The sequence below is a fragment of the Lagenorhynchus albirostris genome, chromosome 21, assembly GCF_949774975.1.
Source record: "Lagenorhynchus albirostris chromosome 21, mLagAlb1.1, whole genome shotgun sequence".
NCBI classification, from domain to species: domain Eukaryota; kingdom Metazoa; phylum Chordata; class Mammalia; order Artiodactyla; family Delphinidae; genus Lagenorhynchus; species Lagenorhynchus albirostris.
Window position 1 is genome coordinate 15,141,752 of NC_083115.1, and position 25,430 is coordinate 15,167,181.

Sequence of the window (25,430 nt, forward strand, 5' to 3'; positions counted from 1 at the left end):
GTCATAATTTGGAATTTTCATTTGGCAACCTGCCTTAAAACATGTTTCCACTCTTTTAGTAATAATCGTTTTATAAACATTGAGGTGAAAAATGCAAGTATCAAAAAGTCTATCCTCCAATAACAGGATAATGTGGCATTCATAGATAGAGACCAGTTGGGAAACAGCTAGGAAGAAAGCACTTGCTAATGCCGAAACAAACTCCCTTCCATCCTTTTGTTCCTATGAGTTTTTTTTTTTTTTTAACCTCTTATTGTTCCACATGCTCCTGTGAATTTTATGTTATCACCTGCCATGTAATTCATTGTGTGCCAATAGGGAAACAAAGAGAGCTCATTTATCTGTGTTTGTTTTCTATTCACAAGAGGTTAGGTAGCATTACTTTTTTAACATCTTTATTGGAGTATAATTGTTTTACAATGTTGTGTTAGTTTCTGCTGTATAACAAAGTGAATGAGCTATAGTATATGAATATCCCCATATCTCCTTCCCCTTGTGTCTCCCTCCCACCCTCCCTATCCCACCACTTTAGGTGGTCACAAAGCACAGAGCTGATCTCCCTGTGCTATCCCGGCTGCTATCCCAGCTGATCTCCCTGCTGCTTCCTACTAGCTATCTGCTTTACATTTGATAGTGTATATATGTAAATGCCACTCTCTCACTTCCTCTCATCTTACCCTTCCCCCTCCCCGTGTCCTCAAGTCCATTCACTACCTCTGCCTCTTTATTCCTGTCCTGCCCCTAGGTTCTTCAGAACCTTTTTTTTTTTTTTAGATTCCATATATATGTGTTAGCATACAGTATTTGTTTTTCTCTTTCTGACTTACTTCACTCTGCATGAGAGATTCTAGGTCCATCCACCTGATTACAAATAAATCAATTTCGTTTCTTCTTATGGCTGAGTAATATTCCATTGTATATGTGTAACACATTTTTTTTTGTTGTTGTTGTTGTTGTTGTGGTATGTGGGCCTCTCACTGTTGTGGCCTCTGCCATTGTGAAGCACAGTCTCCGGACGCACAGGCTCAGCGGCCATGGCTCGTGGGCCCAGCCGCTCTGCGGCATGTGGGATCCTCCTGGACCGGGGCATGAACCCGTGTCTCCTGCATCGGCAGGCGGACTCTCAACCACTGAGCCACCAGGGAAGCCCTACCACATCTTTATCCATTCATCTGTCGTTGGACACTTAGGTTGCTTCCATGTCCTGGCTATTGTAAATAGTGCTGCAATGAACATTGTGGTACATGACTCTTCTTGAATTATGGTTTTCTCAGGGTATATGCCCAGTAGTGGGATTGCTGGGTCATATGGTAGTTCTATTTGTAGTTTTTTAAGGGACCTCCATACTGTTCTCCATAGTGGCTGTATCAATTTACATTCCCACCAACGGTGCAAGAGGGTTCCCTTTTCTCCACACCTTCTCCAGCATTTATTGTTTGTAGATTTTTTGACGATGGTCATTCTGACTGGTGTGAGGTGATACCTCATCATAGTTTTGAACTGCATTTCTTTAATGATTAGTGATGTTGAGCATCCTTTCATGTGCTGTTGGCAATCTGTATATATTCTTTGGAGAAATGTCTGTTTAGGTCTTCTGCCCATTTTTGGATTGGGTTGTTTGTTTTTTTGATATTGAACTGCATGAGCTGCTTGTATATTTTGGAGATTAATCCTTTATCAGTTGCTTCATTTGCAAATATTTTCTCCCATTCTGAGGTTGTCTTTTTGTCTTGTTTATGGTTTCCTTTGCTGTGCCAAAGCTTTTAAGTTTCATTAGGTCCCATTTGTTTATTTTTGTTTTTATTTCCATTTCTCTAGGAGGTGGGTCAAAAAGGATCTTGCTGCGATGAACGTCACAGAGTGTTCTGCCTATGTTTTGCTCTAAGAGTTTTATAGTGTCTGGCCTTACATTTAGGTCTTTAATCCATTTTGAATTTATTTTTGTGTATGGTGTTAGGGAGTGTTCTAATTTCATTCTTTTACATGTATCTGTCCAGTTTTCCCAGCACTGCTAATTGAAGAGGCTGTCTTTTCTCCATTGTATGTTCTTGCCTCCTTTATCAAAGATAAGGTGACCATATGTGCGTGGGTTTATCTCTGGGCTTTCTATCCTGTTCCATTGATCTACATTTCTGTTTTTGTGCCAGTACCATACTGTCTCGATTACTGTAGCTTTGTAGTATAGTCTGAAGTCAGGGAGCCTGATTCCTCCAGCTCAGTTTTTCTTTCTCAAGATTGCTTTTGGCTATTCAGGGTCTTTTGTGTTTACATACAAATTGTGAATTTTTTTGTTCTAGTTCTGTGAAAAATGCCATTGGTAGTTTGATAGGGATTGCATTGAATCTGTATATTGTTTTGGGTAGGATAGTCATTTTCACTATGTTGACTCTTCCAATCCAAGAACATGGTATATCTCTCCATCTGTTTGTATCATCTTTAATTTCTTTCATCAGTGTCTTATAATTTTCCACATACAGGTCTTTTCTCTCCTTAGGCAGGTTTATTCCTAGGTATTTAATTCTTTTTGTTTCAGTAGTAAATGGGAGTGTTTCCTTAATTTCTCTTTCAGATATTTCATCTTAGCATATAGGAATGCAAGAGATTCCTGTGCATTAATTTGTATCCTGCTACTTTACCTAATTCATTGATTAGCTCTAGTAGTTTTCTGGTAGCATCTTTAGGATTCTCTATGTATAGTTTCATATAATCTGCAAACAGTGACAGTTTTACTTCTTCTTTTCTGACTTGGAGTCCTTTTATTTCTTTTTCTTCTCTGATTGCTGTGGCTAAAACTTCCAAAACTATGTTGAATAATAGTGGTGAAAGTGGGCAACCTTGGCTTGCTCTTGATCTTAGTGGAAATGGTTTCAGTTTTTCACGATTGAGAATGATGTTGGCTGTGGGTTTCTCATATATGGCCTTTATTATGTTGAGGTAAGTTCCCTCTATGCCTACTTTCTGGAGGGTTTTTATCATAAATGGGTGTTGAATTTTGTGGAAAGCTTTTTCTCCATCTATTGAGATGATCATATGGTTTTTCTCCTTCAGTTTGTTAATATGGTGTATCACATTGATTGATTTGTGTAAATTGAAGAATCCTTGCATTCCTGGGGTAAACCCCACTTGAGCATGGTATATGATCCTTTTAATGTGCTGTTGGATTCTGTTTGCTACAATTTTGTTCATGATTTTTGCATCTGTGTTCATCAGTGATATTGGCCTATAGTTTTCTTTCTTTGTGACATCTTTGTCTGGTTTTGGTATCAGGGTGATGGTGGCCACGTAGAATGAGTTTGGGCATGTTCCTCCCTCTGCTATATTTTGGAAGAGTTTGAGAAGGATAGGTGTTAGCTCTTCTCTAAATGTTTGATAGATTTTGCCTGTGAATCCATCTAGTCCTGAGCTTTTGTTTGTTGGAAGATTTCTAATCACAGTTTCAATTTCAGTGCTTGTGATTGGTCTGTTCATATTTTCTATTTCTTCCTGGTTCGGCCTTGGAAGGTTGTGCTTTTCTAAGAATTTGTCCATTTCTTCCAGGTTGTCCATTTTATTGCCATATAGTTGCTTGTAGTAATCTCTCATGATCCTTTGTAGTTCTGCAGTGTCAGTTGTCACTTCTCCTTTTCATTTCTAATTCAGTTGATTTGAATCCTCCCGGTTTTTCTTGATGAGTCTGGCTAATGGTTTATCAATTTTGTTTAACATCTCAAAGAAACAGCTTTTAGTTTTATTGATCTTTGCTATTGTTTTCTTCATTTCTTTTTCATTTATTTCTTTTTTTTTAAAGTAATTTTAATTAATTAATTTATTTTTGGCTGCGTTGGGTCTTCGTTGCTGCGCAAAGGCTTTCTCTAGTTGGGGCGAGCTTGGGGTATTCTTCTTTGCAGTGCATGGGCTTCTCGTTGCGGTGGCTTCTCTTGCTGTGGAGCACGGGCTCTAGGCACGTGGCCTTCAGTAGTTGTGGCATGCAAGCTCTAGAGCACAGGCTCAGTAGTTGTGGTGCCTGGGCTTAGTTGCTTCATAGCATGTGGGATCTTCCTGGACCAGGGCTCGAACCCACGTCCCCTGCATTGGCAGGTAGATTCTTAACCACTGCGCCACCAGGGAAGCCCTTATTTATTTATTTCTCATCTGATTTTTATGATTTCTTTCCTTCTGCTAAATTTGGGGGGTTTTTTGTTCTTCTTTCTCTAATTGTTTTAGGTGTAAGCTGCGGTTGTTTATTTGAGATATTTCTTGTTTCTTGAGGCAGGATTTTATTGCTGTAAACTTCCCTCTTCGAACTGCTTTTGCTGCATCCCACAGGTTTTGGGTTGTAGTGTTTTCATTGTCATTTGTTTCTAGGTATGTTTTGATTTCCTCTTTGATTTCTTCAGTGATCTCTTGGTTATTTAGTAGTGTATTGTTTAGCTTCCATGTGTTTGTATTTTTAAAAGCTTTTTTCCTGTAATTGATATCTAGTCTCATAGTGTTGTAGTCGGAAAAGATACTTGATACAATTTCAATTTTCTTAAATTTACCAAGGCTAGATTTCTGACCCAAGATATGATCTATCCTGCAGAATGTTCCATGAGCAGTTGAGAAGAAAGTGTATTCTGTTGTTTTTGGATGGAATGTCCTATAAATATCAATTAAGTCCATTTGGTTTAATGTATCATTTAAAGCTTGTGTTTCCTTGTTTATTTTCATTTTGGATGATCTGTCCATTGGTGAAAGTGGGATGTTAAAGTCCCCTACTATGATTGTGCTACAGTCGATTTCCCCTGTTATGGTTGTTAGCTTTGCCTTATGTATTTAGGTGCTCCTATGTTGGGTACATAAATATTACAATTGTTATACCTTCTTCTTAGATTGATCCCTTGATAATTATGTAGTGTCCTTCTTTGTCTCTTATAATAGCCTTTGTTTTAAAGTCTATTTTTTCTGATATGAGAATTGTTACTCCAGCTTTCTTCTGATTTCCATTTGCATGGGATATCTTTTTCCATCCCTTCACTTTCATTCTGTATGTGTCCCTAGGTCTGAAGTGGGTCTCTTGTAGACAGCATATATACGGGTCTTGTTTTTCTATCCATTCAGCCTGTCTGTGTCTTTTGGTTGGAGCACTTAATCCATTTACATTTAAGGTAATTACTGATGTGTATGTTCCTATTACCGTTTTCTTAATTGTTTTGGGTTTGCTTTTGTAAGTCTTTTCCTTCTCTTGTATTTCCAGCCTAGAGAAGTTCCTTTAGCATTTGTTGTAAAGCTGGTTTCGTGGTGCTGAATTCTCTTAGTTTTTGCTTGTCTGTAAAGGTTTTAACTTCTCCGTCAAATCTGAATGAGATCCTTGCTGGGTAGAGTAATCTTGGTTGTAGGTTTTCCTCTTTCATCACTTTAAATATATTCTGCCACTCCCTTCTGGCTTGCAGAGTTTCTTCTGAAACATTAGCTGTTAACCTTATGGGGATTCCTTTGTATGTTATTTGTTGCTTTTCCCTTGCTGCTTTTAATTTTTATTCTTTGTATGTAATTTTTGATCGTTTGATTAATAAGTGTCTTGGCGTGTTTCTCCTTGGATTTATCCTGTATGGGACTTTCTGTGCTTCCTGGACTTGATTGACTGTTTCCTTTCCCATGTTAGGGAAGTTTTCAACTATAATTTCTTCAAATATTTTCTCAGTCCCTTTCTTTTTCTCTTCTTCCTCTGGAAGCCCCTATAATTCTAATGTTGGTGCATTTAATGTTGTCCCAGAGGTCTCTGAGACTGTCCTCAGTTCTTTTCATTCTTTTTTCTTTATTCTGCTCTGTGGTAGTTATTTACACTCTTTTATCTTCTAGCTCACTTATCCGATCTTCTGCTTCAGTTATTCTGCTATTGATTCCTTCTAGAGAAGTTTTAATATCATATATTGTGTTGCTCATCATTGTTTGTATGCTCTTTAGTTCTTCTAGGTCCTTGTTAAATGTTTCTTGTGTTTTCTTCATTCTGCTTCCAAGATTTTGTATGATCTTTAGTATGATTACTCTGAATTCCTTTTCAGGTAGACTGCCTATTTCCTCTTCATTTGTTTGGTCTGGTGGGCTTTTACTTTGTTCCTTCATCTGCTGTGTGTTTCTCTGTCTTCTCATTTTTCTTAACTTACTGTGTTTGTTGTCTCCTTTTGGCAGTCTGCAGGTTCATAGTCCTCTTTGTTTTTGGTGTGTCCCCAGTGGGTAAGGTTGGTTCTGTGGGTTGTGTAGCCTTCCTGGTGGAGGGCACTGGTGCCTGTGTTCTGGTGTATGAGGCTGGATCTTGTCCTTCTGATGGGCAGGACCGCATCTGGTGGTGTGTTTTGGGGTGCCTGTGAACTTAGTATGATTTTAGGTAGCCTTTCTGCTAATGGGTGGGGTTGTGTTCCCGTCTTGCTAGTTGTTCATCATGGGGTGTCCAGCACTGGAGCTTGCTGGTCATTGAGTGGAGCTGGGTCCTAGCACTGAGACAGAGATCTGTGGGACAACTCTCGCCAACTGGTATTATGTGGGGCTGGGAGGTCTCTGGTGTCCAATGTCCTGAACTTGGCTCTCCCACCTCAGAGGCTCAGGCCTGACACCTGGCCGGAGCACCAAGACCCTGTCAGCCACACAGCTTACATGTAAATGGGTTACATTCTCCAATCCAAAGGCACAGGGTCACTGGCCTTCTGCACTCAGCTCAGTCCTCCAGCCGAGCATTGTCTTCTGGGCCTTTTCCATATGGAGAGCCTGCTTTGGATCCAGGTCCAGCTGCATTCCCTAGCATCTAGAAGAAGCAGCTGATGCCCCCATCCTCCCTTATCCCTGCCACAACTTGTCACGATTCTGGAGTGCCTCCATTTGTGAATTTATAATCACTTCAAAATAAAAGTTGACAGTTACTCTTCGGTTGGCAATTTCCCTCCTAAAGTCAGAATTTTGGGGCTTCAACCTGAGCACTTACCTTGACACTTAAGCCTATTCAAAACGTGTTCCTGAGGACAGTTTTGAACTTGCCAAAAATTGATCTCCGGCCTACCTGTGAGAATGCATGGGAGGTTTAAAAGAATTGAAGTTATCTAATCAGGCCAGTGAAATCAGGATTGAGACTCTATTTCAGTGATAAAATGATGTATCCTACAGAGTAAGGTGACCAGAAGTTTGACACGTCCACTGAGAAAGGAAGAAGAGGAGAAGTGAAATGGACTGAATCTGCAGGATTCCCTTTTAATCAATAATACAGAAGGCTTGTCTTTCACTCACTCAACAGGGACTACAGTCTTCCACTGTTTGCAATCCAACTACCTTAGAATCCTACTTCTGGTTTGGTTTTATCAATCTGACAATTGATATTCAAGGGGACTAGGCTAAGGGACCACATAGTCATTGATGTGTCTAGATTCTCTGAGATTGACCATTGTATTAAAGCCACATCATCAAATAGCTACAAACCTACCCTATGTAATTATATATCCCTGTATGAAGATCTTCACAGCATTGAAAGTTAATATTATATACTTCATTTTTTCCATATTTAATAAAATAATTTACCATATTGCCATGGACTGAATTTTGTCTCTTCAAAATAAATGTGTGGTGGCTATCTCTCCCAGTGTAATGGTATTTGCAGACAGAGCCTTTGGGAGAAAATCAGATTTAGATGAGGGAGATGGTGGGATGCTCATTATAGGATTAGTGACCTTATAAGAAGAGTCAGAGACACCAGGGCTCACTCTCTCTCTGCCTTGTGAGGACACATTGAGAAGGCAACTATCTGCAAGCCAGGAAGAATGCTCTAACCAGAACCCAACCATCCTGTCACCTTGATCTTGGACTTCCAGACTCCAGAACTGTGAGAAAAATTAATTTCTATTTTTTAAGCCACTCAGTTTATGATATTTTATTACAGCAGCCTGAGTTGACTAAGACATATGTGGAGAATATTTTTCTATACTCTGAAAAACGTTATCTGTAGTTTATTAATTCCATTGTTCAAATTTATATTTTATTGTTTGAAACAATGTCAAGCCTGAAGAAAAGTCATGAGTATAGTTCAAAAAAGAAAACAAAAAACTCTTGTATACCCCTTGCTCTGGAGCCCCATTCAAGTTTTGCTAAATGTGATTGGCTTTAAAAACAAACCCACAAATTCTTTGAAACTCATAAAGGGAAAGCGGGTCCTCTTTTATGACTTTCTTCACATTTCTATTGCACCAATTATATTTTCAAGAAGTTTTGCTTTAACAAAATTAGGAAACATTTAAGTCAGAACTCAGAGAAATAAAATAAGTCACAGAGAAGACTGTCAGTAAGGTGCTCAGAGGAAGTAGCTATTTTCTGACGATGGCATAGTTCATTATTAATACACTTCAAAACCTGCAATCAGTTTTCACCCAGAAATTTGGGGGCCAGAGTGGTACTCATCTTTAACATCTCTAAAAGCTTTATCCTCTGTGAGTTTAAAAAACCTAGAGACAGTAACCATGCAGATGTGCTTTTGAAGCATTTCCTCAGGCTCGCTGGGGTGGGAGGAAAGGAGGAGGAGGACTAATTTAAAAAAACAACTAGAAAATTGAGTTGAGTGATTTACTCAAGTCTACAGACTTGAAATGCCACACCGAAGAAAATGAAGTAATTGCACCTCCCTTTCCTCAGCACCTGATCTCATCACATTTCTTCAGGTGCCGTTCAGACCAAGCAGCTCCATCCTGCTGGCTGAGTGTTACCATGTTCTTAGCATTTGGACAGCCTGGAGGAACAACAGTCCTATGTAATAGAAAGGTTGATTCCAAAGCTCACCCCATCACAATGTCCCAATTTAACAGACAAGAAGAAGGATGTAGAAGACTAACTAATAAAGACAAACCAGAAAATACTGATTTCAACCCAGAAACATAGTGTTTAATTTAAAGGCAGCTCTTTGGAAAACTCTTTCTTCTGTTGTCAAACAAGCATTGGAACCTATCTTTCCAATCATTTAATTAGAACAGAGGCAAAGGAATGACACTCTTGGCTTTCAAGCAAACACTAGGGCACAGGGTGGATGCATGATTCGGATTCACTATTCTTTCAAATTGACAGTTTTAATTTCTACTGCCTGATAAAAAAGAGACATCCTTTCTTCTCATACATTGAGCCATTTTCTACTTTTCTCTCACAGGCAAAACAGAGAGATCTAACTCCAACTAATGGCTTTTAATTTAACATGAAAGTATCCTAAAGGACTAAAGTCTTTCATTTTATAAAGTCAAATGACCTGCACTTTGTTTTCTAAGTTAATATACTACTTGGAATAAAAGTGAAAATACAAATCGCAGTTGATTGATTCTGCCTGAAAGCACTAAATTTAAGAGTCTTCTTCGTGTAAGGGTTCATATATTTTATTTATTGACCTGGTCTCAAAAGATAATTGCATTAAGTAGTATCTTTGACCAATATTAGGGAATACAAAGGAAAATAAAGTTGTCAAGTATGCATATGAGAGCTAAAGTGTAAAACTCCCATATATTCAATGATATAGACAGGGTAAGTTAAGGTCAAATAAGTATATTCAAATTAAAATTTAAGCAAAGTACTACAGAGCAAGTCAAGTAATATCAAGAGGAAAAACGTTAAAAATTGAAAGCATGTGACTGACTGATTGCTGAACATGCCGATGGGGTAATGAGGGCTGGTGGTATTCAGGTAACTACCTGCCACTTTACTTCCACCCTCCTGCACCCTGAAAGTATTTAAATGCATCAAGTACATCCCTGCTATGCTCCAAGTAGAGTAAATTTGAGTATCCGGAGCCACACTAGATCTACAAATAATTTTAGTCATAAGTGATTTTGCCTCAGCTGGATAGACACACTTATTATCTAAATAAATTCAACTACTTCTGCCACCTGGAAAGAGAAGTCCATGTATGAAATGCCATTTTTCTTAAAATATAAATTAGAAAGATTCCATTTTAATCCCTATGGATATTGCTTAAATGGAAAATTTCTGTGTCACAAATTTAAAATTCTAGAATCAACCTCACACAGATCTCTTGTCACATGCAACTTTGAAGTCTTGTCAGCACTGCTACCTAATTTACATGAAATACCTTGGAGTCACTGTTTCTTTGTAGTATAGTTTGTTAAATATTTAAGCACTGCTTTAAAGTACATATGAGGTTACTAATCGATCCCAGTGCCCTTAAATTGCATGCTACGTTATGCACAATTTTCTCCTCTAAGCATGTGAAATTCTAAATTATATTTGCCATTGATAACTTTATTTCCCTTTATTTTAGAAGTATTGCAGGAAAGAATAAAGCTACTATAAAGTTCCTATGCCGTATTCTGGTAATGGAGTAAGGACCTCACAGGAATTTGAGAATGAGTGTGTATGTGTGTATGTTTGTGTCTTTGTCTGTGGGTCTATCTGGGTTCTTCTGTGAGAAACAGAAGTGTGACTGGATACTGAGGGGAATTTTAATCATATTAAAGTACTCCCCTAGGACCTCCCTGGTGGTGCTGTGGTTGAGAATCCACCTGCCAATGCAGGGGACACGGGTTTGACCCCTGGTCCGGGAAGATCCCACATGCCGCTGAGCAATTAAGCCCGTATGCCATAACTACTGAGCCTGCGAGCCACAACTACTGAGCCTGCGTGCCACAGCTACTGAAGCCTGCATGCCTAGAGCCCGTGCTCCACAGCAAGAGAAGCCACCACAATGAGAGGCCTGTGTGCCACAATGAAGAGTAGCCCCTGCTCACCACAACTAGAGAAAGCCCATGCTCAGCAACAAAGACCCAAGGCAGCCAAAAATAAAGAAATAAATAGATAAATAAATTTATTTAAAAAATAAAAGTAAAATAAAGTATTCCCTAACTTAGCATTATTTATGAAAGATGTGGCCCTTGCATACCCGCATCAGGTTAAAAGCCAGGGTTACTTGTTATAGACACTCTCATTATTCCCTCCTGTGTGACGCTTCCATCCTTTACAAAAATCTGCCTGGATTCTGTAATTATGAACTCAAAATTGTATTAGTTTATTATTTAGGATCTTCTGGAGTCATATGATACATAAACATATTGTAAAACTGATTAATTTTTTGAGATAATTGGAAAATATAGATTAAACAAGACTATTATGAAAAATAAACTCAAAGCTGTGTGTATATGTTTGAGACAGAGAAAGAAATGCAAAAACAGAGCTAGAGTGAGATATATGTATTTATCTATCTATACATCATACAATATACCATGCATACATCACACACATACAAAGGGGAGAAAGAGAGAAAGAATGAATAATAGGTCAGCAGAGATGACTGCCCTAAGACAGTTAACTGAAAAGCAAAAAATCCTTAGATTTTTTAGGGAACACTTTTTCCTCTGACTTAATAGCCCAATTAACAATTCAAAGATAGCAACCAGGCTACCAAGAAAAAGAGGAAATAAATGTGAGTATCCATCTACCTCCAAGAAAAATTACAAAAACTAGTTATTGGGTCTAATTTTGTGAAGACAGTACTTCACTGCAATAGTTATGAGAAAAATCAAGGTAATATAAAGATCAGAGAAAGTTAGAATTCCATGAGATCATAAAAGCCGTCAAGAGCTCCAGAACTACCCTTCACTTATGAATACAAAGTACCCAATGCAAATATCTGAAATGGATGAAATAATTTTTGGTTATGTGTGTAATATCCTAAAAGCTATGAGGATTATTTTGGTATCAAAGCTGATAACTGCAGGCACTACCAAGGTTTAAAGATTGTTAAATATTAAAATCACATCTGCCCAAACCCTCTGAGTGCGTTTTTACTCTGGTTCCTGACTTTCTCACCAACTCGCATCTCAGACATTAGCATCAAGGGCCCTAAAGTCAATGTCCTTTCTGATTTGTTTGTGCTCTTTGCCAAGGAAAATCCTCATGATTTTTTTAAAATAAATTTATTTAATCTATTTATTTATTTTTGGCTGTGTTGCGTCTTTGTTGCTGCACGCAGGCTTTCTCTAGTTGCAGCGAGCAGGGGCTACTCTTTGTTGTGGTGTGCGGGCTTCTCATTGTGGTGGCTTCTCTTGCTGCGGAGCATGGGCTTTGGGTGCACGGGCTTCCGTAGTTGTGGCATGTGGGCTCAGTAGTTGTGGCTCAGGGGCTCTAGGGTGCAGGCTCAGTAGTTGTGGTGCATGGGCTTAGTTGCTCCGCGGCATGTGGGATCTTCCCAGACCAGGGCTTGAACCTGTGTCCCCTGCACTGGCAGGTGGATTCTTAACCACTGCACGACCAGGGAAGCTCTCCTCATGATTTTTTAATTAAAAAAATTTTTTTGGCTCCCTGACTGCCAACTCAAGACTTAGCAAGGCCAATGTTTATCCCATGTACATGTTTACTCCTGACCTTTTTAAGGAGTCTTAAGAAAGAAAGAGAAATGAGGCTGATGGGCAGTCCTGGGAACCAGCCCAAGCACTAACCCAATGGTGCAGGCTCCAGCTACTCATCAGAAAACTCACGAAAGAAAGAAAGGAGGCCCTCGGGGACAATAAGGATGGTGGTGGTAGATTGTGAGCCAGACCAGAGATGCCCAGTGAAGATCCCCATTCTACAATCTTTGTTGAATTTCATTGCTATTTAATAGTGTATCTTTCTTGAAATTCACGCAGACCCTGGTGTCTGGGATATTGGCAATATCAATATTATCTTTATTAATAAAAACAAAAAGCTAACCTTTACAATGTCTTCATTATGTGCCCAAAACATTCTAAAAACATACGTGCACACACAGGCATGTGCGCACTATCGTTTCAATCATTTAGATGAAGGAAAATAGACGGCATAGATTTACTCAAATTATTGAATGGTGGAGGCAGAATTTAACCCAAACAGCCCAAGAGCTGAGGTCATTTACCATGCAAACTGCTCTCACATGGCCCACAGGCGCTGTTCTACCTAGATGTGATAGATATCCCATGAACTGTCCCCAAACTCAAATTTGGGAAACGCTAAGCCAAACATATTCAATTTTTTTAATATAGGCCTCTTTGTCTTTTAAAAACATTTTATCAAAATAATATGTGTTGTGGTTGTAAATCAAATTATTCAAAAGCGATTGTACTCAAAATGCTTAAAATAGTATTAATAAAATTCTTCCCCATTCCCAATCGTGCTTTTAACTTTCTGTTATTTTGTTCTTGTTGTTGCTTTTTCATTTCAGTTGGTGGTTGACACTAATGGCCCTAATATTAGAATAATGACTTTAATAATGTCTCAGTAATAGGTGATTAGCGCTATTTCTTGATTTATATACTTTTGAAGATAATTATGAGCCCTAAAGAACAGGAATTTAATTTACTTAAAACCTTCCCCTTACTTCATTCTAAAGTTGATGTTTTAGTTCTTCTTTTGCATATCTTTTACTGTTGAGTAACACCTCTAAATTGTATTTATCTATCACCTTGAGTAATCTTTAATCACTGTTTGCACCCCACCTTTTCTTCCACCATCCACACTCAGTTTCCTCCACCGAACCCTGCCTGAGACGTGCAGCTTTGCTTTTATATCGTTAAGGCTAATATTTATAGTGTCTTCTGCAACCACGACCAGAGCTTTCTGTTTATGACTACTGGAAAATCAAATGATGTGATATCATGATATTATGCAAGACTCAATTTCAGGCGTGGGGACCATAGATATAAAAAAGTAGTTTCTTGTTCAGTTGCGTATTCTTTCAAGCAGTAAACAATGTTCCAAGACCTCCATCTACAGTACCTGTAACTTTCAGCTTTTCAGCCCCAATGGTAATCCCATCTTCATCTGCAGAAAACAGCACCCTGCCATCTTCACTTGCTCTCACTTCAAATCTTTTACACTGAGCTTCCACAGCATCAGCTCCTATGGTCAGAGGAAAGGTTTAAAAATGAATCTGGTATCCAGGAAACCATTAACATGTATTTTTTTAAAAAAAGAAGAGAAATATATATATTATTTAATCTCTACAGTATGTTTTATACCTAAATTAATATTTTAAAATTACCATCCTTTTCAGGAGGCTATCTAATTTGGTAAGGTATTGCTGGGCTAGGTTGGTTGGGTACACATCTGACCTCTAAATCCTGACATAGTCCTGACAAGGTCTGTGTGGGTTTAGCCAGTTAGAAAATCTCTGCATATACACAAGGGAGACGATGTCTGCTTTGTTCTTGGTGGCAGCCTGAAGACTTGGCATTTTACCTGGCATGTGCTGGATGCTTCATAAGGACTTGTGGACTGAAGGATTCTCGTGTTTTCTCTCTGCAAGTAGACAATAGTGCCCACACTTGCTACATCACAAGGTACTTATAAAGCATTATTCAGTTGTGAACCTTTAGTTACTCTACACTTCATAGATTTAATACTGCAATTTGTTCACTCTTTATTACTACTGAATGTGAATCCATTTTAGATTCAATATCGCAAATGTATATCTATATATACATACATAACATATATATTTAGTGTTCTCCAATGTATCTTCTAATCAATAATTTTCTTTATTAAAATACTTTAAAGAACTACAATTACATCATGCAATTGAAATCTATTTTCAATTTATTGGACAATTTTGCACATTGATTCATCCACAATCCACAAAGCCAGCTCCCATATGTGGAAAACATAATTAATTTGAGAGTGAGCAGGGCTTCAGCAAGAAGATCAAACGGGTCAGGGGCTGAGGAACTGCTATTTCCATAACAGTGATTTCTTTCTTTTGGCGTAATGCATTTGGCATATGGATCTGTGTCTGCCCCTCCTGTTGAGATCTGGAACATCCCTCTGCTGCTATCTACATCAGAAACTCCTGGCAAGTACAATGTGGTCCACTCAGGGACCTGGGCATAGCACCCTTTGTGCATATTTCTTTTCATTTCTCTCTACATATGCTATGGACTGAATATTTGTGTATGCCCTAAATTCATATGTTGAAATCCTAATTCATAATGTGATGGTGTTAGGATATGGGGTCTTTGGAAGGTGATTAGGTCATGAGAATGGAGCCCTCCTGAATGGGATTGGTGCCCTTATAAAAAGACACAAATAAGTTTGCTTTCTCTCTCTATGCAGTCTATGGAGTGAGGACACAGGGAGAAGCTGGCTGTCTGTAAGCCAGGAAGCAGCCTCTCACCAGACACTGGATTTGCTGACACCTTGATCTTGGACTTCCAGCCTCCACAACTGTGAGAAATAAAAATCTGTTTTTCAGCCACCCAGTCTATGGTATTTTGTTATAGCAATCCAAATGGAGTAAGACAATGTACTACCATTTTTTGTTAGCTATATGACCCCCAGGAATTCAAAACAGGAGATTATATTTGTATTCCAAAACGCCCTCTAAATTTAAAACTGTGTCTAGTTTCTAGTAGGCTTTTAGTAGGAGAATGTTGTAGAGGTGAATGAGTGCAAGACTTAACTTTCTTCCCATTTCCTTAGTCCTCAACCCCACCTCAGCCCTACTCTCAACCCTAGTCCATGGGTTTTAGTACTTACACTTTAGTAACTTACACTTCCCCATCATCATAGCTCCTGAGGAGTACTTAATAAGAGGATGACATTATTCCAAACTGGTAATATATGGGATAATTTCTCTGAAAACAAGAAATTTTTCTTATATTCTGAAACTACATATATGTTTTCAGGTCCACAAAGAAAATGTGAAAACCTCCAATAAGAACAATGCTAAATACTTAAAAACTGGTGTTAACCATGCAAGCTATCAAGTTCAAAACAGCATAAATTGTATTTTAAAGTCTGTTTTTTTAAGCAAATAACTTTCCTTCTGGGATTTAATGGTAATATTGGAGAAACCATGGAAAACCTATCATTCCTGGTCACAGTCATTGCATTTGATCTTGCAAACATTATTTCAGCAGCCTGTGTTCAGTTGATTTTGTTTTCTTCTCATCATGGCCTAACTTTCCTGTATTGAGCTTTTAATCTTTGAACCATAATAACTCAAATAGATGATGTTCAAAAAGCCATGTTTGAGGCCACATGTGTTGATAAAAGTGATTTCTGAGTTTTGAGGCTTCTGTGTTTCAATCTATCTTCAGGGAACTGAGGCATACCTTAAATATGAACTGCCAAAAAGATATTACAGATACTATACATGTAAAACTTAACATGTACACTACCTTGCTTCCTTCAAATATATTTAATTATTGGGTGAATTGATCCACAAAATATATCTCTGACTTTAATGACATTGAAGTATACAGATCTCTGTGCTTATAGATACATACATACATACACACTATATACACACACACAGCAGCAAGACTTTTCTTGGCATAATACTTAATGTTGTTACATGGGAGACAATTTATTAACATAAAAATGCTATATTATAAGTCACAGAAACTATTAGAAATATAAGTTAAGTGTCTGGATGTGGCAAAGTAAGCTGAAATCTTAATTCATTGCATTTAAATAAGCAAAAGAAAATAAGCAGATTAGAAAACATTTATGCACCTGGAATAGAAGAGATGCATCTAGGCCATAAATAAATGGATAAAGACTCATCCAATTGAAAAATAGATATATAAATTAACACAGCAGACTACACTCTATTCAACATATAAGTACAGAAGGCAAAATTGCAAGCAATTAGCAGTGCATTGATAATAAGTAAATATTTTAAGTCAGAAAATAATTTTGAATGTATTGTGCTTCTGTATATTACCTTTCTGCAAATGGAAAGCACTTAATATATGTAATTGGACATATATTGCATTGTTGTGAATATTTATGTTTAAAATAAATATATTAGGCTATATATATGGAACTGAATTTATTATATCCTAATGTGCTTTGTGTTGTCTTATGCTGTGTTTCAGGTTTCAAGTTAGCATCTCATATTCTCTAGGCTAGATCACCTTAGAAGCCAGTTGTTCAGTGGGGCAGTGATGTCCAGTTTAACCTTATCTCAATCAAAGATGCCTCCAGAGTTGCAGGAAAGCAATATGTCTGAATGTCTCTGGGTAAAGAGCTCTGATTCCTTAGCAAATAGATCATGGGAGACAAGTTATCCTGGAAGCTCTGTATTTTATTAGTCATCTTAAACACGAAATTGCTAACTAAAGTATCAAGACTAAGTGCTTCTTTCAGAATATCTCTGAGAAGTTCATGTCAGCAACTTCAAAAATCAAAGAACGATTAGGTATAGAGCAAGAAAAGAGGGAGATGGATCCAGACGGCAGAGTAAGAGGATGTGGAGTTCACCTCCCCCCACTAACATATCAAAAATACATCTACATGTGGAAAATTTCTCACTGAAAACTAACTGGAAACTGGCAGAAGGACTCCTTTACAACCAAGGCTGTGAGAAAGGTCCACACATAATTGCGCAGGAAGGGAAGAAAAGCGATCAGTTTGGGACCTGTGCTCCCCGGGAGGAGACTCAGAGGAAAGGGAGAATACAAAGGTGAGCACACTGGGGAGTGAGAGGTGAGAGCCACAGACTGGGTGCCTGGGTCCTGGGGTCCTATGTGGGGAAGACCAGCTGCCTTGGCTGGTTGGAGGACCTCTGGGACAGGCAGGAGGGCTGTGGGAAGGATGGACTCTGATGGTGAGGAGTGTGCTCACTGGCTCGCTCTCGAGGCAGGACTGAGAGGGCAGAGAGAGGACTGCTCTGGAGCTGCTGGGTTTCCCATGACCACCTCCGCGTGCACCCCAGACCGAGCCAGGCAAACACTCTGGCGATGCTGAGCGTATTTTCATGTGCCTGTTGGCCATCTGTATACTGTTGGTGGGAATGTAAACTGGTGCAGCCACTGTGGAAAACAGTATGGAGGTTTCTCAAAAAACTAAAACTAGGACTGCCATATGACCAAGCAATTCCACTACTGGGTATATATCCCAAAACACCAAAAACACTAATTCGAAAAGATACATGCACCCCAAGGTTCATAGCAGCATTACTTACCATTGCCAAAGCATTATGGAACAACTTAAGTGTCCATCAATGGACGATTGGACAAAGAAGATGTGGGATATTACTCAGCCATAAAAAATAATGAAATTCTGCCATTTGCAACAATGTGAATGGACCTAGGAAATATTACGCTTAGTGAAATAAGTCAGACAGAGAAAGACAAATACTGTATGATATCACTTATATGTGGAATCTAAAAAATAAAACAAAGGAATGTATGTAGCAAAACAGAAACAGACTCACAGATATAGAAAGCAAACTAGTGGTTACCAGAGTGGAGAGGGAAATGGGGCAAGATAGACATATGGGATTAAGAGATACAAACTACTATGTATAAAATAGACATGCAACAAGGATATATTATTGTACAGCACAGGGAATCATAGTCATTATCTTGTAACAACTTTCAATTAACTATAATCTGTAAAAATACTGAAACACTATGCTGTACACCTGAAACTAACATCATATTGTAAATTAGCTATACTTCAACTTAAAAAAGAACAAGAAAAGAGAACTGGCAGGAAAAAAAGAAAATATGTAAGCAAAATAATAGGTTTTTTAAAAGGATTGAAGTGTTCAATACATATCCTAATATTTTCTCTAGTCCATTTAATGTTCTGTATAGATTCTTTAAAAGCAAACAAATAAAACAACAACAATGTTAATTTCTTATTTCCCTCAGAGATGGCTCCACTGCCCTTTTTGGAAGGTTCACATTTCTTACAGTCATATTTAGTGTCCAAATGCATGTTTTGCAGACAAGTAGAGAGGCTCCGTTAATTATGTACTGGCTTTGCATTTTCTATGTTAAATCAGTCGAAGACATGAACTGGAAAGTTTTCTTCAATAAAAAGAAAACAAGGCAAAGATCAAAATGGATATGTCTGGTGTGTTTTCCTCAAGCATAGCAGGATGAATCCTTTCTTCCTATATAACTCTAATTTTGTATGTCTGTCAATATTTTCAAGGTCTTAAAGAAGAGCATTATTAAAAGATTAGAAATTCCCACAAGAAAAACAAAAACAAGATTCAATACAGTCAACTAAATTCAGTGTTCTGAAATTGCTGATTTAGAATTATCATGGGTCAGGAAAAAAACCAAATCAAGTTTGAAACAAAGTAAGCTGCTTTCATGAAATATAAGTGTAAATAAGCCTGAGGTTTATTTTATTTTACACGATGTGTGTCATTAAAATCTTGCACGTGGAAAGTGCACTCTGAGTGTACGGGGGACAAGAGGAGAAGCAGCAGCAGAATAAAGGGAAGGTCACCAGGGCCAGGCTGGGAAGCTTGTCTCAGAAGAAGGGCTATTGAGCCTTGGGGATCTGCAATCCTCATGGCCTCTTGCCAGAGATCAGTCTTTGTTTCTTTCCCCCTACCCTCAGGAACTGCCTTCTGTTTTGGAACTGGAGGAGCAGCCATTCTTCCATCAGCAAATAAGGTTGTTATATTTACTCTGAGGCTATATTCACCTTTGTAGCCCTACCTGGGACTCCCTACAGTCCTGTGTCTAGACCGATGCCTGTGCACAATATTCCTCAATTAAAGTGTGTTTTTAAGTTGAAATGAATTCCATGACTCTCCACCATTTGTTCTTTTGAGCCTTGTGTATCACTTCCTTGCCCATCTATACTATCCCTGCGATCACACACTATTGCTCACCGTCATCCTTTTCTAAAAAGTTATGAAAAACTTATGCATATAATAATTATATAAATAATGTTACCCACCACCCCACTGAATACATATCTACTATTTCCAAAATAGGTGAACCTTTCAGTGTAACCTTTCCTTAATCATATGTCCCTTGATCCTCAGGGAGCTCCAGATGTCAGCAATGTCCCCAAATGAGTCTTTATCACTCCCATTTTATAACCTTACTACTTATGTATGTATCCATCAAAGCTTTTTATTTTTGCATGTTTTGCACAAGATACACACACACATGCACAGACACACCATTTTATATTATTTGTATTTTTCAGTGACTAGATTTATTTTGTTAAATTGTAGCTCTGGTTTATTCACCTTCACTGTGATATTCTATTGTACGGATATACCACAAATTAGTGATCCATTTTCCATTGAAAATCTTTTAGGTTGTTTCTAGGATATCAGAATCTGTAACAATTATGCTATAAATGTTTTTGTGTAAGGATCCTTCTACACTTGGGCAAACGCGTTCTAGGGCTTTTACTTGGGTGTGGGATGGCTGGACAGCAGAGTGTGTACTTTAATTTTACTAAATAATAAAAAGTTGCTTTCCAAACTGGTTGTATTGATTTACATTCCTACGGAGAAAGTATGAGTGTTCCTGTAACTCCACATCATTGCAAACACTGAACGTTAAAAGACTTTAATTTTTACCAATCTGCATGTTAAAAGGTATGCCACTATGGTTTAAATTTACAATTCCCTGATTGCTGTTGGAGTAAACATCTTTTTTATGCCATTGCTCCACAGACTCTTTCCTGACAATATACTCCCCATGGGGGCATGGGAGGCCAGCTCTTTCTCTAGAAGTGGTTCAGTTCTCATAGGATTTTATTCTCTCAGACCAAAGCAGTTAATCCATACACAAGCACGTGACTCAAATGCTCTCCTGATTTTTGCTCTAAGTTTTGAAAAAGAGGCACATTCTTCTTTGAGATCAGACACTGAGCATGATATAAACTTGAAGCTTTTAGCTGTACTTCCAACATGGAGAAAGTCTGCCTGAGAAATCAGCCAATCAGTGAAAAGGAGAAAAAAAAAGAAGAGAAAGAGAAGGACAGAGAGACATTCCTGAAACTACTGCTTAAATAGTCAGATCCAGTTAGAAACGAATGAATCAAGCTCTGAACTTTCCAATTTTAGAAATCAATAAATTACTCATTGACCCCACTCATTTTGAAGAGTTCATAAATTTTGAATTGGGTTTCCTTTAGCTGAATTCTTTTACTCTTTATTTTCTTCTTTAAGTTTCTATGTATTCTCCTTTCCGTCATGTTCATCTTTATTAAACAGAAATTCTGGGAATGTTCCACCTTTTAAGTATCACTGAATTTCCCCACAAAAAATTCATCAGTCTTTAATTAAAAGGAAAAAAATATGCTCTGTACCTCTAAATTAAAAAGCATTAATAATATATCAAATGTTACTTCATAACGACAAAAAATTGATTCACCATGAATATTTAGCAATTTAAATTATTATAGATGTAGAAACATGATGTCAAAACAAAGCAACATTTGACAAAACTACAAGAAAAACTAGCCAATTGCAGATTCTTGACAGATTATAAAATATTTTCTCAGTAACACAGCAAAAAAAATAATAATAATGGGACAATTAAAACATTTTTATCAACGTTGGCATATTGGTCGTGCATTGAATCCTTAATCTAAATACTTTAGGGACTTCCCTGGTGGTCCAGTGATTAAGACTCTGTACTTCCAATGCAGGGGGCATGGGTTTGTTCCCTGGGCAGGGAACTAAGATCTCACGTGATGCACAGTGTGGCCAAAAATAAAAAATAAAAACCAAATATATATATGCATATATAAATAAAATAAATACTTTAAAGTGCTCCTTTTCAATTGAATATTTTTTCCATTTTATTGGAATATAATGGTCTACTACATTATATAAGTATAAAGTTTTCAGCAAAATGACTTATATATATTGGGGAATAATTGAATATTTTATTTGACTATTTTATCTCAACCTACTCTATTAAATACCTTAAAAAGTGTATCATTACTCTGGCTTAATGCAAATCTTAACAGATTACAGCATGAAAATTATAGAGATTTTTATGTGACCACATTGCAATCAATCTTAAATAACAAAAGTTAACTGATATATCCCCATATGTTTAGAAATCTTAAAACACACATTAAAATAAGCAATGGGCAAAATTCTAATAATAGTTGAAATTAGAAAGTGTTCCAAACTAAACAATGATTACAATATTATTATCAACACTTGTAAAATACACTAAATCAGTACTTACAACAAAATGTCTAGCCTCACATAGCTATATTGGAAGAGAAGAGATGCTAAAAATTAATGATCAAACATCCCCCTATGCTGAGTAGTAGAAAACAACAGCAATAAAACAACAACAACAAAAATCCTCAAAATGTAGATGGAAACAAATAATGAAGGGCAGATATTAATGAAATAGAGTACAAATCTATAATACATTAGATCAATGAGGTCAAAAGTAGATTTATTACAACTAATAAAATAGAACAATTTATGGTGAAATTAATTAATAAAATATTTAAATATAACAATACATATCAGTAATAAAAAGGGACATTACTACAGATATTATAGACGTTCAAATGGTACAAATATTTTATAGCAACATTGTATCAATAAATTTGAAAATCTGTTTGACTTGAAAAAAATGCCTACAAAATATTACTTACCATATTGATTTAGGAATAAACAGAAAACCTGAGCACTCCCGTTATAATATAGTACAACACAGTACGGAAATTACATAAATAGTTTAAAATCTTTACATATATACACATACAGACATGCACACACACACACACACACACACACACACAGAAATCCTAGTCTGTGCTACTCAGGAAAGAATTAACTTGAATACAAATTACAACTCTTAATGAGAACAGAATAATACGAAACACTCCCCAACTGATTTCATGAAGCTAGCATAATTCTGACACGAAAACCTTACAGAGATAGCACACTGAGTAAAGATTCCAGTATAATTATACTCATAAACAAAAAATCAAAAAGCCTAAGTAACACATTAGCCCACCATGTTTACTCCAGGCATGTAAGAGTGGTTTATATCTGACACTCAGTAAATGTATTTAACTATCTTTGAAGTTTTAAAGAGAAAAGACAGGATTAGCTCAGAGAGGTATAAAAATTTTTTGACATAATTCAACATTGTTCATAAGAAAACCATTTACCAAACTTTGTATCCTTTCCTGATAAAGGGATCCATAAAAACATATTAAAACCCTGACACTTAATAATGACGTATTGAAAGCTTTCCTTGTAACATAAGGAAGTAGAAAAGGATACCTACTATTAACAGTTATATTCAACAGTTATATTCATTCTAGATATCATAGCCAGTGGAATACAACTAGAAAATGGTTTGATAATTTATAAGAATTGTAAAGGTAGAAACAAAACTAGATTATTCACTGATGACATAATTCTATACATAGAAAATCCAAAGAATCCACAAAGATATTCTTAGAATTAGGAAATCAATGTATCAAAGTCTCTGAATGCAAGGTCAATATATAAATATCAATTTTAGATAATAAAAGGTAAATGATATTATGTATAATAGAATTAGATAAAACTCATCATTTTCAAATAATAAGAATTTATTTAAAGAATAACAAAGAATCTACTGAAAAATAATTAAATGATTAAGAATTTAACATACTGCTTAGATAGTCAAGAATGAGTCTTAATTCCAGGTTTTGGAACCAAGTTTAGTTTTGTATAGTTCAAAGTCTACAGGTTGTCTCCGCTGTTGTATCAGTAGATGATAAATCCTTCTTGCAATAACACTTCTATATTATACGCCCTTGTCCTGGACACAAATTACACACTAAGAAGCATTCATTTACGTTGAAGTGGTATTTAAACCATGTTTTTTTCAGTCTTATATGATCCAAAGTATTAATTATCAATAATTTTAAAGTATTTATTAAATATTCACTGTATTTCACAAACTAGGTTAACGCTGAGTATGTGAAAATAAAGAAGAAAAGGGTTTTGTACCCAAGGAGATTATAGTATATTGGAATTGCTAAACAATTATACAAGGCTGATAAACCAAAATCTATATTGATTGTTTGATCAGGTTTATCAGTGTTACTTCCTCATTAGAGGCATCACAATCAATGTACACATCCTCACAGGTACAACTTTAAATAGCAGCTTTAAATAGCATAGCTTTTTAAACTAAAACCACATATTTTAAAAAGAAAATGTTTTTAAAGAGAAGTGCTGTAGATTACAATTTCCCCTGTGTGTGCGTAATCTCTTGTGATTTTGGATCAGTTTACTTGATGATACTACCAGAGCAACATGTGCTTAATAAAAGTATATTTCTAACTTGAAACTACCGGAAAATTCATTAGAGCACAATGAGATTTAGTACTTTCTAAAATAGAGTATCCCACCCTAATGGTTGTATGGCAACAACAACATTATCAGTGTACATGTACGAACTAATACTAAGAGGAAGTAATTTTCTTTTTAATGAGGCTTTATAACATTTAAGTTTCATTTCAATCTATAATAGCTAATCAATAGTTTAGTTACACATCCGGACTACAAACATTTTCCACTTCAAATGGTCAATCACATCAGGATTTCATTCTCTCTACTCCACTCTAATTGGTCTTATCAAGATCTGGAATAAACATTTTTCAAAATTTAATAGCCATAGACCTCATCTTACAGGATCTCTCAGTAGCATCTGACTCATTCAACACATTTTTCCTTAAAAGCTTTTTTCATTAGACTTGAGAAACCACACTCTTGGCATTTTTACTAGCTCCCTAGTCATACTTTTCCAGGCTATATCCTTGCTTTCTTCTTTTCTTCCTATTCTCTAAACATTTACATGTCTCAGAGGTCAGAATAATGATTCTTTTTTTTTAACATTTTTATTGGAGTATAATTGCTTTACAATGGTGCGTTAGTCTCTGATTTATAACAAAGTGAATCAGGTATACATATACATATATCCCCATATCTCTTCCCTCTTAAACTGTATTCTGTGCGAAAAGTCTCCAGAGCAAAAGAAAAAACCCAAAAAGAACGGAAGGAAATCCTCTCTATTTACTCCTCTCACTTCTCCATGCATCTGGGGGTTCTCATTCGGGATCATGGCTTTAAGTAACATGTATGTGTTGAGTCCAAGATTTCTAACATGTGCACTAATATTTACCTGGAAATCCAAGTTTATATAAACACCTTTTATAGATGTCTAAAAGGTACTGAAATATAGTTTGTCTCAATAAGAACTCCTGATTTTCACACACTTGCCAAATTATTCTTTCCTCAGTAATCTCCTTCTCAGTGAATAGGGCCACAATTTACCCCAATCGTTTAGCTCTCTACCTTCAAGGTTTATCTCAGGTCCCACTTCCACTTTTTTTCCTCTGTGTCATTTTTTTTTTCTTCCAAACCCCTAACTGATACAGAAACCCAAAGAAAGAGGTAAATACATTGAAATATTTATTTTCAAAACGGAATGACAAAAGCAAAGGTAGTGAATAAAGATTGAGTCTTTTAAATTAAATTAAAATTTCTGTTAATTCAGAAACAGCATGTCTCTAACCCATTGCTTTCTTCCAGTTTAATAAAACCGCTGTCTAATGAGTTATTTAAATAAGGTAACGGGGTTTTCAGATAAATAAAATAAACAATATCTCTCTAAGATCTACTTTTCCCCTACATTCATCTTTCTAATAACATTCTTACTTTCCTTAGTCTCTGGAAAGATTTC

General features: G+C 36.7%; 1 protein-coding gene across 3 annotated transcripts in view; it reads right to left on the minus strand.

The window, feature by feature from the left end:
- Window positions 1–25,430, minus strand: part of SGCZ (sarcoglycan zeta) — a 318,034-nt gene that overhangs the window by 28,519 nt on the left and 264,085 nt on the right. For 2 of the 3 annotated variants that reach the window (XM_060136375.1, XM_060136374.1), the window contains one exon: window positions 13,720–13,842. The exons of the other annotated variant lie outside the window; for it this stretch is intronic. In XM_060136375.1, coding sequence (XP_059992358.1) covers window positions 13,720–13,842 — 123 coding nt within the window. The remainder of the gene's footprint in view (window positions 1–13,719; window positions 13,843–25,430) is intronic. 3 annotated transcript variants of the gene reach the window in all.